The sequence below is a fragment of the Eleginops maclovinus genome, chromosome 5 (assembly GCF_036324505.1).
Source record: "Eleginops maclovinus isolate JMC-PN-2008 ecotype Puerto Natales chromosome 5, JC_Emac_rtc_rv5, whole genome shotgun sequence".
NCBI lineage: Eukaryota > Metazoa > Chordata > Actinopteri > Perciformes > Eleginopidae > Eleginops > Eleginops maclovinus.
The window spans coordinates 16,681,572-16,695,890 of NC_086353.1; the positions used below are offsets into that span (position 1 = coordinate 16,681,572).

The following is a 14,319-nucleotide window of genomic DNA, read 5'->3' on the forward strand; positions in this document are numbered from 1 at the left end:
CTGAAAACATGGAGTCTTCTTGTTTAAAATGCTTTGTTAACATGCAAATATTTAGTTAATTTATTTGGTTGTTAAGTAAACGTGTACAATAGATATACAATAGATTTAGACCCTAGTCTTTTTCTTTTTTAAATGCACCAGCTGCAGATTAATTTAAAATGTGGATTAAATATTCTTTATTGTATGATTGTTTCCAAAGATGAGGAGTTATCAACATTCATGTTTTCTGCTCCTGCTGAGGTAATGACTGTCATGTGTGAAGAGTATATGGTTGCATCATGTGTTGATGTTAAAATATGTTTATTAACACCTTTGACTGGGATTCTCCTGCGGTTAAAGTGTTATCAGACAATAAAATGTGTGAACAAGTCCCTCTGGTACACAACACAGCCATCAACCATGACAAGTTTTATTTGTAATATAATGGGTAGTGTTTTACTTTTCTGCCTCTTCTTTACAATTAATACATTTTAAATGTCCAGATCTAAATAAGTGAGTGTACTTAAATACTTTGTAGATTACACTCAAGCTGTATTGACCTTTATTTACAGTATTGGCCATTATTTACAGTATTGACCTTTATTTACAGAAACACAAAAGTAAAGCTATTGTAAGATAAGGCTTTGTTGAACAATGTTAAACCTTTTTTTAAATCTTGGCAAAATGTGTCCTGTGTGTAACCGGTGAGTATGGCTTATTCGGGTTGTTACTACATGTCATCCGGATACTTTCATGACTCGAGTAAGGACTTTGTCCACCTTCTCAGCAATGAGGCAAACACGTTTTTAGGGCTAGACCACACCAGGGTTGGCCTATGTCAATGATTTTGTTTGTGATCTGCATGCATAGGATTTTCAGGCTCGGATATGGGATGGTGAGTGTTGGCTTGGATATGTCCGAATTGCTTCACTTCTCTTTGCAGATGAGCTGGGATCTGTTTTGTTTTTTCTTTATCAAACCTCGACTTTCAGCACACACTAGGGGAGTTTTCAGTTGACTGGTGAAGCGGATAGAATGAGTGAAACACTTTCTAAGGCCGTTGTCTCTGCCAAAATATAAATGATAGCTCCATCCAGATTGTGGGTAAATTGCTACCCCGCCAAGGAGTTCAAGTATCTTGTGGTGTTGTTCATTGGTGAGGTTAAGTGTTATATGAACAGGTGAATTGGTGCAGAGTTGTATCGGCCTGTTTTGGTGAACAAGGCCGTCAGATGAAAGGCATATGAATAGGATTCCTCCATGGCAGGTTTTGGGGGTACAGCCACCCATCACCACATCAGTGGTTTAAAAAAAATAGAATTGATTAGTTGAAGTCCTGGATTTTCATTTCTTGAATATTTAGTAAAAAATGCTTTGAAATTCACACATGCTTATACACAGATACTATTTCACTAAACGGCACTTACATTTTTTTTAATGAAATAGACCGAACTGTTAACCCAGATCATAGCACTGCCACCAGAGGCTTGTACAGTAGGCACTAGGCATGATGGGTGCATCACTTCAGCCGCCTCTCTTCTTACCCTGATGTGCCCATCACTCTGGAACAGGGTAAATCTGGACTCATCAGACCACATGACCTTCTTCCTTTGCTCCAGATTCCAATTTTTAAGCTCCCTAGCAAATTGAAGCCTTTTTTCCGATTAGCCTCACTGACAAGTGGTTTTCTTACGGCTACACAGCTGTTTAGTCCCAATCCCTTGAGTTCCCTTCACATTGTGCGTGTGGAAATGCTCTTACTTTCACTATTAAACATAGCCGCGAGTTCTACCGTTGTTCTTCTATGATTTGATTTCACCAAACGTTTAAGTGATCGCCGATCACGATCATTCAAGATTTATTTCCGATCACATTCCTTCCTGGAAGATGATGTTTCCCCACTGTCCTTCCAGTTTTTAATAATGTGTTGGACAGTTTCAGCAATCTCCTTAGATGTTTTCTCTGCTTGATGCATGCCAATAATTTGACCCTTCTGAAATAGATTAGCATCTTTTCCACGACCACACGATATGTCTTTCGACATGACTGTTTAACAAATGAGAAGCTGCTCACTGCATCAGTTAGGGTTAAATAACTTGTTGCCAGCTGAAACATAATCACCCATGCAGTAATTATCCAATGGGAGGCTCTTAGCTATTTGCTTATTTAAATCCAGGTGGTGACCTTTTTTTTGGCCGGGCAGTGTATGTATCTTCACATTAACATACTTATATTTGCATATGATTAATGTCTAATAAAAAAAATCAGTACCATTTCAGAAAATCTTCCTCAATAATGTGTTGCTGCCTTCTGTTGATAATCATAGCAACTGATCCATGAATGATCATATTGTGAACGTGTTCAGCAGGGAACTGGAAACTTTCAGTGACATCTGAGCGGTTCATTAATCTAAAAGACCCACCTGCTCCCAGTCAGGAAGTGTACCATTTCCAAAAAGGACGTCATACTGCACCTGGTCACATTTAGCTGTTGGCAGTTTGTAAGCCAGCATGTTTTCTGGCTTTTCTGAACCACAATCCTTGGTGCAGCGGATACATGAACATGAAGATCAAAGCTTGAGATGTGATGTGATTACAAAATAGAATGCCTTGAAAGGGCAGCTGCAGTATTAAAAGAAAAAGAATGTGCCTCTGTTGTTGGCCTCAAACACTACTGTAGTGATAATGTGGCTAATCAGTCACTAGATGGCCCCGTTGGTAAAGAAGTAGACTGCAATAGTTTTGACAAATACAATACAGCATGTTTAAAAACGTCATAGTCTGAAAAAAGTTATTTCATAGCTTAAACAAAGCAAACATTCGAATTTATGACAACAATACAATATTTATATTGGTTTTGTTCAGAAATCTGAAATCAACACTACATAACAGATATAATACTCTTTTTTAAGGTCAGGCATCTCACTAATGTTCCTACTGGTATTTAGAATTTTGACTGCTACAATATAAGATTAAGCCATTTAATTGGTGTTATCACACTGTAGAATGAGGAGTGGGGAAAAAACAGGAAGAAACACTGATGAGATATTCTCGGAGAGCATGGATAGCTTACATTCTTCAGTTGGAAGAGGGTGACATTGTTTTTAAGATGAGTATTCTGTGAAGAAGGGAAGAGAATTGGTACTCTGTTGAAGATGGCAGAAGAGAGCTAAGTGGCACGGACCACTGCAGATCTCCTTTCTGTATCTCTATCCCTGTAGGTACCTTTTACCTAAGGTTACCTGTTTATTGTTTAATTCACTGGCCTTTATTTCTCCAGCATAGAACTATACTATAGGCTTATAATATATATATATATATATATATATATATATATATATATATGTTTTAGTTCCTTAGCTTTTCCATCTAAACTACTGTATGTGTTGAAAATGCCTTCAAAGAACACGATAACTGGGTATTTTGATAACAATAAAATAACAATCAATCTTCAGTGATTTAGACTGTTCTCATTAAACCTGTAATAGTGTTTTTTTAGTGTAAATGTGTTTACGTACATCTTTAACATGTAAAGATAAAAAAAAACAACAATAGTAACTCAAATATTCTAACATAATCATCAAACTGAAATAATGTATTCCAAGATGTGTAGTTATAAAAACTATACCTAACCTTATAGTTTAAAAACAAATTAAGTAATGGTTGTCAATTTTTAGTTTATGAAAAGTTGTGGTTCTTGTACATTTTCTATCAAGGAAATATAATAGCTTTGTAAATTGTTAATGAAAATATGTATGTCTTTTCTTTTTTACCACATCGTCACCAGTTTAAATTGAGATGAATCTTTTTTTTTTCTGTAACTTTTGTTTTCCATGACATAATTCTCACAATTTGATATTTTGTTCACCTACACATTTTTTAACTCACTTTTCCAATTGGAACCAATTTACTCCCTGGAAATATGGGGCTCTCATGCAGCTTTTTGTCTCGTCTTAACTATTAGAGCTCTAAAAAAGGTAATTAAATCACCTCGAATGACAATATCTGAATCAGCTATAATAAATGAGGTGAAGATTATTGGTTGATTTGCTTTTAATGCGTACTGCTGAGTCAGCTGATTTTACGATTTAAAATATAAACAAGTCTAATTTCATAATTATTATCATACAAACAACATATTCTAATGTAAAACAAACAAATAAAAATCATGTTGTTTCACAATAGAGTGGACATGGACAGTGGATTGATTGTGATTGTTTAAGATTGAAGTAGTAAGTATGTAAATCTAAAATAAACACATTTGAATTAGTAAAATATCCATTCTTCTAAACATCTCATAGGCTCTTAAAGACATAAACAAAAATGCCTACAAATTGACACGCCTGGTTTCACACAGTTTTTCTTCCATAGACTGTGGCCTAATTGATTCTCATTTTAATTATGTTGACCCAGAGTCCGTCTCTCCTCTTTACTGACAACAAAACCAGCGCAGGCCAACAGTCTGCCTCTCACACTGTGAGGATGACACCTCCGTCTCCTTACAGAGGAACTAGTCGACAATCCACTTTGATGTCACTCCCCCCTTAAAGGAAAGGTCAAAATAATAAATGTAGGCCCAATTGATGGGTTGGCAGGGGGGCGCGGGGGGTTCAGTGCTGATTTTTGGACGAGTGCTCCACTAAAGGCATAATGAATTCATACAGTCAGGCATGGCCAAAAAGGAAAACAGCATGGGGCCTCTTTCCATGAAAAGGTTGATCTAAATCTGCAGACAAGTCTGGCTCCTTCTTCCCACTCATTCTTCACACACATTACTCTCTTTTCTCACTCTCAAACACTGGTCTGTCTCACACTCAGATACCCAAAAGTATAAATACTCAAAAATATCTCTGTCTTTCACTTCTCTTTGACACACACCTATGCATGCATCACCTCCTCCTTACCTCACTGAGAGAAGTGAACCACATCCCCTTGGAACAAAAACCCCTCAGTTAGCTGCTCCACCTAACTCCTCCTCACAGCAAGACAACTTTGAATAAAAACACAATAACCCAGTAATACACAAATTCTTGAATATGCCTTTGAAGCGTACTTAGGTCACCAGGGTCACGGGATATCTGATATAGGTCAAAGGAAACTGAGCTACACCATGCGTGATGGCTGTCTGTACTTTGTTACAAATTCATGTTTTTAAAGTGAGGTTCAGATTCTAACCTTCACAAAACTAAATATTGGCTTGCTAAATTACATGCTAAGTTGAATAAACAAACACATATTGCATCAAGAATATTGACATTGCATCTAAAATTGTCACTATTATACATTTACAACAGCTTTGGCGGGATTATTTCACACAAATGAAGCAGTCAACATATCAAACCTTAATATGTTCAAGTTCACTTACTGTAGCTATATAAGTGCTGCTACACATTGTTTTTAGACATGGATGAGTACTTAGCTGTCTTTATTTTTATTTTTAATGTGTGCCTTTTCTCTATATTTAACATGTTAGCGACTTTATTATTGCTCGCCTTTTATCTGCTATCTGACTTTCGCTGTAACGCTGTACATTTCCCAACTGCAAGACTAATAGAATAATTCTGATTCTGTTGTCTAGCTAACTTGGATTTTAATGATCCAGTCAGCCCTTTTACCATGTAAACAAAGAAAAGTTTAGTTAGCCCAAAAATATTGCCTTTTTTTATCCCAGGGAGAAGATAAACATTAATTATTAGCCTATAGCTCCCTTTTAATCTTGTTTTGTAAATTATAATTGCGTCATTGGCTTGATCATATCACTTTTCATGTGAACACACATTACAATGTGCTCAAGCTATTTGCAGCAATTCAATAATGTGGTTTATAAAATGTGTTTTTCCACTTACACTAACTGCATCAATGACAACATTACAGCGAGATATGATTATTTCCCACAGACAAAAACGCAATTTCCTGCTCAGCCACAGTCCCTGTGAGTCGCGTGAAGATGCGCATTCACATTGAGCTGTTTCCACCGGAGCGCGGAGCAGCGCGAGGCGGAACTACGTGCGCAGTCCTGCCGTGAATCACACATCACCACGGCAACCGGCGGTCACACCGAGTCCCTGTCAGCATCACCCGGGTCTGATCACATCCAAAGCCCACCGGAGAGCACCGGACACACGGTAAGTTTATATTATATTTCATTAAAATGTGTTTCTGAGTGCGTAGACGTTTATCTGGGTATCAGACGTGTTTGCGGGTTAAGAGAGCAATGCATGCACTGCTGCAGTAAACCTCCCCATAGGAGAGCTGTTTCTACATGACGTGATTTAGGGCAGGTGATTAATGAATTTTTATCTGCTTTAGTGAATGAATGGACAAGCATCACACCAGGTTTAATATAAGGCTGTATGTCTCTGTAGCAGGCGTAATTGTGTTGTAATATGCTCTCCATGTTAAGGCTTCAGAGAAATAGCCTACGCATGTATTTATTGTCCTTTTTGTTTTAGACTACATGCATTATGTCAGCAACTCATCAAACATGCCTGTTATGTCCTTCAAGCCTTAATAAATAGAACATTTACAGTGGTTCATTGAAAATCATAAATTATGCAACTGGAAAAATATTTCATTAATATCAATAATTATATAGATTATATAGTTTTATCAGCCTTCCATGAATTTCCTGTGATGCTGCAACAGCTCTGCTTCCTGATTCCTGGTTACACAGCCCATACATCTTGTCGCAGCAGTCTTCAATGCAGCAAGTTCAGATATGCATGACCAGTGAACCCTGAAGAACTTGAAAGGCATGGACAGGCCACTCTTACTTATTCATAACACAGTACGTCTTCACCTTTAGAAACCTTTCCCCCTTATTCCCTGTTCTTAGCTCATAATCATGCCATCATTTGAATATTAACAGGATTTTACAAATCTTTATTTAAATTAGGAAATGTTCTTATTTTCTAGACTAATTTCCAGTGAGTGTGGGAGCGCTGAGTGTCTGACAGACGGCTCATTTGTTAATCACAGATTCAGGATGATTCATCGTACCCACACTTCCCTCCAACTGTTGGGAGGAAAAATGTTGGTCACCACAGATGACCACTTAAGCCACCCACACAAGGACACACCAAGCAGTACTGTAGTGTTGAGTCATTTTCTCACTTAGCATCCTTTTTGTCACTTGACAAAAGCTGCTCTTTAACAGCTTGAACATTTAAAAATGTGAACAAATTCTGCATTGAAGAAACAGCCCTCATCATTTACGACATTTTAAATGATTCTCTTATAATGATTTAGAATGTGTTATTATTAACCATGTAATAATGGGTATTATTAACCTGGGTAATAATTAGATTCTAAATTTCAAATTTCCAGAATCAAATTTGTTGATATGGTTTAGGAGTTTCCACTTCATGACAACACTTCCTTCATTAGCAGATCATTTATTCACATTGGTTGTGTCTGGAGGCCTTAGTTAATGATCTTGTATCTCCTTTGTAACAAATACATTTCCTGTGCACCAGGGATGTCTCCTGCAGCATAGACTTTGCCTCCTGGTGAGTGTATCATCATTGTGAGTCACCGGCGTCAGTGGGGCCTGTGGGGTCCTTGGCTGTGGGAAGGTGTTGTGTTGCACTGTGTGAATGAGATAAGTGGATCCTCGCCTCTCCTCTCCACATTTAGATGATCATTTGATCGACAGAAAATAGAAACATTATCAGCACAGAGAGGCGTTCAGCGCAAAGATGCATTCAGTGCCGTGTTGGTGGAGCACTAGATTTACACATTGATTTCAAAACGCTGTAACAGTTTGAGAAGAGGATTGGGCTTAAGTTTACAAATGAAATAATTCACAGTGGTTATGAAACATGTTTACTTTAAATTTTTGGATTGTATAGCAGGAGAGCATATGTTTGAAAATAGAAATCAGAAGTTTATTTTCTCCACTTAGTTATAATTGTACTTAGAATAACCTCACTCAATTACAAATTAAACACTAACGTTATTAAGTGTTATTTCATACCCTTTTTTAGTTTAATTCAGGTATTTGGGGTTTTTACTACAACATATTCACAATTAATACTTTGACATTTTGGGTTATTTGTTATTTTGTGCTAAAAGTGAGATGAGAGCTCTATATTATTTTCATATCTTTACAATAGGAAGCTCCTGCAAGAACAGGTAACTTAGCGTAAAGACTGAAAGCAGCCAGCGTAGCTCAGTTCAAAGTTATCTAAATCCTCAAACAAACACCTTTCATATAGATTTTGTAGTGTAAAATCACATGTTGTGGTTTTACAGTGGTCTTTGTGCTGGACAGTGTAATGGTTCTCAGCAGTTGCCAGGCAACGAGTCAAGACCACAGGAGGTCAGGGCTTCCAGCCAAGAAATAATCCAGAACATAACCAAACAGCAAACAGTTGTTTTGACTATTTATTTGTATTGATAGTCTTTTATTTGCTTTAACTAGCTAAAAACATAACGTTTATAGTCATCTTGGTGGTTCTGAAAGGCTGTACTTCAGCACAGTGATGCTTTGAGTTTAATGCTTACATCGACATGATCATCTCTCCAATGATATTTCAAAATGGTGATTTTTAGTATAACGTTGATCCACGTTCACTGTGTTAGTTAAGAGTGGTAGAATGCTAATATATGCACTTTATTTACACTAAACACTAAGAATGCTATAGGCTCATGATGGGAAGGCCATATGTTTTGTAGATTCCTATTTATAAATTAAAATATTGGCCAAATCAAAATGTTGACCATTAAAATAAGAAATATTCTTTCTGAAAGGGGAATCAATTTAGATTTGAGATGCAATCCATACATTAGTTGGTGATATGTATGTAAAAGCAAAAAGGCTAACTTCTCAAACTAATTTCTTGTAGTATAAGACATTTATTTTTATCCTATTCTTCGTTGTATGTGGCCTATACTCTAGTCCTGTCCTGTTTTCACAGTACACTGTCCTCTTTTCACCTTCTTTTGTGTCCTGACAGCATCCCGGATTTGAGCTAAAGCAGCTGTCACATTTGGTTACAAAGCACACAAGCTGAGTCAGTCTGACCTGAGCGGCCTGTCCCCCTGCCATCTCTCCAGACCAATCTCGGCATTTTCAGGCAGCTAAGCAGCCATGGTGAAGTTAGGCAGCAATCTGTCTGATAAACTGGAGAAGCAGCCGTCTGCTGACGACGGATTTGATAACATCCCCCTCATCACACCCCTGGAGGTCAGCCAGCTCCAGCAGTCGTACGCAGACAGGGTAAGTAAGGCTTATTGGGTCGGTGTTTGTGAGTTTGCTTATGTGTAATTCTCCAGTTTGTTTTTCTTTCAAAGGCTTTGTTTCTGATTTGCACGTCGACCACAACAAACCCATTACCGCTCACAGAAATAGCTAAGAGATTACGGTTTAGAACTCGCCTGGACAAACACCATTAAAATTGATGTGGGCGTACTTACCTTCCAAGCATGAGCAAGCATCCCAACACTGAGACTGCTGTAATCACCCTTCGTTACGTACAGTACCATGTTAAACCCTTCGCATCAGCCCATGCGTTTCAAGCACCTCTTCGAATGGGTAATGCAAGAAGAAAGCTCTCACGATAATATTTAAGTTTGATGATGCAGTCAGCACCCCCCAATCTTCCACAGGCTGGTTAGAGGTTGATGACACATTAACATAAAAACAATTTGCAACTCCCAGATGTGTTAAGGCATCAATTAAAGTTGGTTGCTTTTGCAAATCCTGTTTGTGTATTTTCAGACATGCTAAATAGTCTTTTCAGTGGATACACAAACCGAACCTGAACTGAACACAACATCATCCATCATCAACCATAAAGTGAAATTAAACACATCTTACAAGTAGTTCTCAGTTTTGTTTCCACAGAAGTAACCGTAACAGTGCATTGTTTCTACTACAGGTCATTGTGAAGACATCAACACAATATCAGCTGCAGCAGAAGAGAAAGGACAAGCCTTACGTGCCCAATATCAAGAAGCTGAATATCAACTTCTACAGTGATGTTTCAGAGAAAGCCAAGGTCCGTACAACAGCTTGATGTTATGATTAAAAGAGGAGCCTGGCAATATTGTATGTTTTTCAACAAATCTCTGATATGATAAGACCATGATCAACAATTAATGGATCACACCTTCATGTATTTACTGTCCAGCTGAAACCTGATGTTGTTTATTATGTTAAAGTCACAAGACAGCATAAAACTGGCATAGTGTGTGCAATACACTACTGAACAGGACACAAAATAAGCAACCTGTCATGTAACCTTCATCATGGGAAGACAGTGTGTTGTTATTAAGTTTTGAAGGGTAAGACCACACCATTATCCAACCTGATCGTAGTGACACATTTTAGAAATGTGCTGCAGCTGAGCGGATCAATAGCTATGTAACACGCAAACTGACACTAGCAGTGCACTTTCACCAATTCATTTAGACCTGTCTGCTTTTTGAACAAGCTAAGATCCAGGAAAAGTTGTGAGTCCATGATAGTAGGTTAGTTAATAAGGACAATATAGGAAGACAGCCTTTACCTGTCCTCAGTAGGAACAGAGTGTTGGTCACAGATATCTTTGGAAAGCCAGGAAGTGTTAGGAGACTAATGCAGGTCTTTTTATGACATTTTCAGACAATACAATATATTACAAATCCTATAACTATTAATGACACTAAACTGATGTCTCTGTGTGTTTGTTGTGTGTCATAGGTCACAGGTCTGATCTCATCACTTTGGCCTTCCTGACCAGCTTGCTCCTCCTGCTCATGTACAAAGCTATGTGGTATGACCAACTTACCTGCCCAGAGGGATTCATCCTGAAGGTTTGCAACACACACACACACACACACACACACACACACACACACACACACACACACACACACACACACACACACACACACACACACACACACACACACACACACACACACACACACACACACACAGATATTTGTGGATTTATATGATTTAGGTAGAGAAAGAAACATCTTAATGGCTTTATCATTCTGCGGTTCAGCACAGATGATCAGAAGCATCTTCTGTAATATTCAAAGATTATAATATATTACAAACTTTTTATTTGATTATCCAGGCCAAAGTAGTCCCAGCGGCTCCCCCTAAAAGATTCCTTACACAGTCTACAATGCAGTTGGTGCTTTGTTTCTCGGCACACCCTCACATCAGTCACTTTGGGTTGATTCCATTGACTGTAAAAATAAGGTTGATTCTCAGAAAACTGGAGCTGGGAATCCAAACTCATTATCACTAAACGACACCTTGGAGGCATCGTGTAGCGAGCTGCCGCTGCCACGCATGTTAGATGAAGAGGCTGTCTCGCAGAGGAAAATGAGAGAGAGGGGTAGCTTCAGAGCCAGCTTTCTGCTCAGGCAGAGATTGGGACGCCCGCCTGCAAATCGGAGGGGTCTTTAATTAGGGCTGAGCGTGACTAAACTGTGATTAAAGGCTTAACAGTGAGGGGGGAAGCAACGGAGGGAAGGGGGAAGGGGGGACCTTCCGGCTAGGCTTTTGAAGTGTTTGCCGTTTACAGTTGCTTTCAGCATTTTTTCATGTTAATGTGTTGTTGGAGACATAAAAAAAAATTTTTAAAAAAGGAGCGAGGATCGAGGGAGGCGAAGTCTCTGCTGTGCCTTTGGGAGGTTCCAGCCCTTGCTGAGAGTGGATCGAGGTCAGGTAGTGGATCCTCCACGAGGGAAACTCTCATGAAGACAACTCAGTGTGCTCTTTCCATAACAGTATACTAACAGGACGGATGCTCAGTGTGTTTGATTTAATTCACATTGTCTTGTACATAGCACCCACCTCAAAAACAAATAGTCCAGGCCCTCAAACTCTGAAATGACTTAGGCCTACCTGCTGACCTCAGGTTTGGTTAATTTCCTTTTACGCCTAAAGATGCACAGGATGCTTTGTCTTCTAATGAAGGATCATGCAAAATGGATATGGCCTGTTTTAGTAAATAAAATGCTTTTACATGAGGTTTTTTAACGGCCTCCAATCTGATTTGCAGGAAAATGTGCGGTGCATACTAAAAGAACCGAAAAACAACATTTGTTCTCACTTTTTTTTTAGAGTTGTGCCTTATTAGAAAACGCCTTTTTTATTTATTTATATCCCACTGGGATAGACTTGTGATGTTATGTTCAGAGCAGTGTGTCCACTACATTGAACCAGCAAGATGTGAACTTGTATTTCTTTTACAACAGCAGAAGCACTGCACCCCAGCCGCTCTGGAGATGTACTACACTGAGCAGCAGGAGGAGGAGGCGGGGGTCCACGGTGGCACCGGGCTGTACGCAGCGCTCAGCCACCTCAACCAGGTGAAGAAGACCGGACCTGAGCTGCCATCGGCATGGTTACCAGTCCCCAGTGCCCTGAACGAGGCCGATGTAGCCAAACAACGCAGTGAGCTGCTGACAGACGAGCAGGGGGCAGATAAGTGAGGGGCGAACAGGTGTTAAAGGAGCAAATGACGAAGGGGAGGCAGTGTAGGTTATTTTTTGACTGTCCTTTAAATCAAGTGTCTAAACTGGTGCTCCAAAACCTTTAAGGTACAATGGCATGTTAGGGCCAAGTCAGAAAATAGTTTTAATTAAGTTGTTAATTCAATAGAATATATCTTGAGATTATAATGTACATTAAAATAAGTTTAAAAAAATCATTATTCACAAAAAGAATATCCAAGTTTCTCCTTTTTTTGTTGTTGTAATTATATAGCCCTGATATGCCGTTGTACAAAGGTGTCTGTATAACTAATGAAAGTTCAACCATCAGCTATGTAAACTACACCGTTACATTCTGTTATTACTTAATTCAAGCTAATACCTGTGTGTGTGTGTGTGTGTGTGTGTGTGTGTGTGTGTGTGTGTGTGTGTGTGTGTGTGTGTGTGTGTGTGTGTGTGTGTGTGTGTGTGTGTGTGTGTGTGTGTGTGTGTGTTTGTGGTGAGTTGTTGTGGTTGGAGGCAGGAATGTTATTAAAGTGTTGGAGAATGTGCCTGACTTTTACAGTTTAACTGAGGCATGAGAAAATCTCTGACATCTGCATTCAGTGTGTTTGTATACCCTCGCGTATATACTTTACATCGGTACATATAGATTATGTATCATATTTATATTTGCATTCATGTGTGTATGCGTAAGCTGTATGATTTGTGTAGTTGTTGGAGGTGAGAAAAGCGAGGCAAGAGCTCAGAGTGAGAAGATAACACGTTTTTAATGAGATACAGCAAGTTTCTCCCCATCACTGCATCTTGTTATCTCACACTCAATTCATTTAGTTTTAGAGGGTAACGTATGAAATCAGCATTGAATGTGCTCACAGACAAGGAACTATAATTGACCATTTACATTTTCTGTCGAAAGGAGTCAATTTTTCAACTTGTCATCTGGAGACTGTAAATTGCAATTCAGTGTATGTCTGCAATTAAAAACTGAATGAATGTATTTTAAATAGTTTTACACAATGGTTTTGGATAGTCTCATAGTAGTAAAAATCACCAACTACTACTTTGTCAATACCAGTATATTGAATGACCCTGAACACTTTCTGAACAATTTTTCATTTGATAACTGTTATTATTCTACATGATTGTGTGAGCTACTTTCTGTTATAATGACAAAAACTTGAGATCTTTTTATGTATAACTGAAATTACAGCATTATGGGAGATGATTGTAAAAAATGGCAAAATATTTGTTTTGTTACTAAATTGTGTTTTTGGTTAATGTTGCTGCCGCTGTAAATGAGCATGTACAGTTTACTCAGATGTTTGACTCTTCATGATCCTTATATGAATGTATGAAGCAGTGGCTCTAATCTTGCAGTAGATTTAATAAGTGCTATGATATACTACCTAAAGACTTCAATCGTCTTCACATGTTTCTATTTATTCCATTAACAGTGTTACGTTGTTATTTTTTCAATCCATTGTACATCGTTTTATTTGTAAATTACATATTGTCATTCAGAATATCTCAAAATATTCTGACAAATCTTGTAATTTGTCTAAATTGTCTTCTGTCACTTGTTTGAACCAGCTATTTCTCTTTCATTATTTTTGAGTAAAGTAAAACTCTTCATGTGAGATCACAGCACAGCTTGTTCTTTGGAGCTTAAGTGCCAAACATTTACATCAGCGCCATCTGCCCAGGTGTCACCGACTGAACAGAAATAAAAGCAAGTGTTGAGCACTCAGCAGTACTTCAGTACAACTTTAAGGTACTTAAATTCAATGTTTATATTTCAAGTTAATACTAGTAAACTAAGGTAAAAGTAGAACCACACTGAGAAAAGTGAATATATTTATATTTAAAGGTACTATGTCAACTGAGAAAGAATTATCTTCCA

At 38.2% G+C, this 14,319-nt stretch overlaps 1 protein-coding gene across 1 annotated transcript; it reads left to right on the forward strand.

Annotated features, from left to right (window-relative positions):
• The first annotated feature begins 1,489 nt into the window (after positions 1–1,489).
• caly (calcyon neuron-specific vesicular protein) lies at positions 1,490–14,063 on the forward strand. The gene is given in 7 exon segments (XM_063882950.1): positions 1,490–1,551; positions 5,876–6,103; positions 8,936–9,198; positions 9,860–9,979; positions 10,663–10,675; positions 10,678–10,775; positions 12,180–14,063. Coding segments are annotated over 5 exon segments (597 nt in total). The 5' UTR covers positions 1,490–1,551; positions 5,876–6,103; positions 8,936–9,069; the 3' UTR covers positions 12,417–14,063.
• The last annotated feature ends 256 nt before the right edge of the window (positions 14,064–14,319 follow it).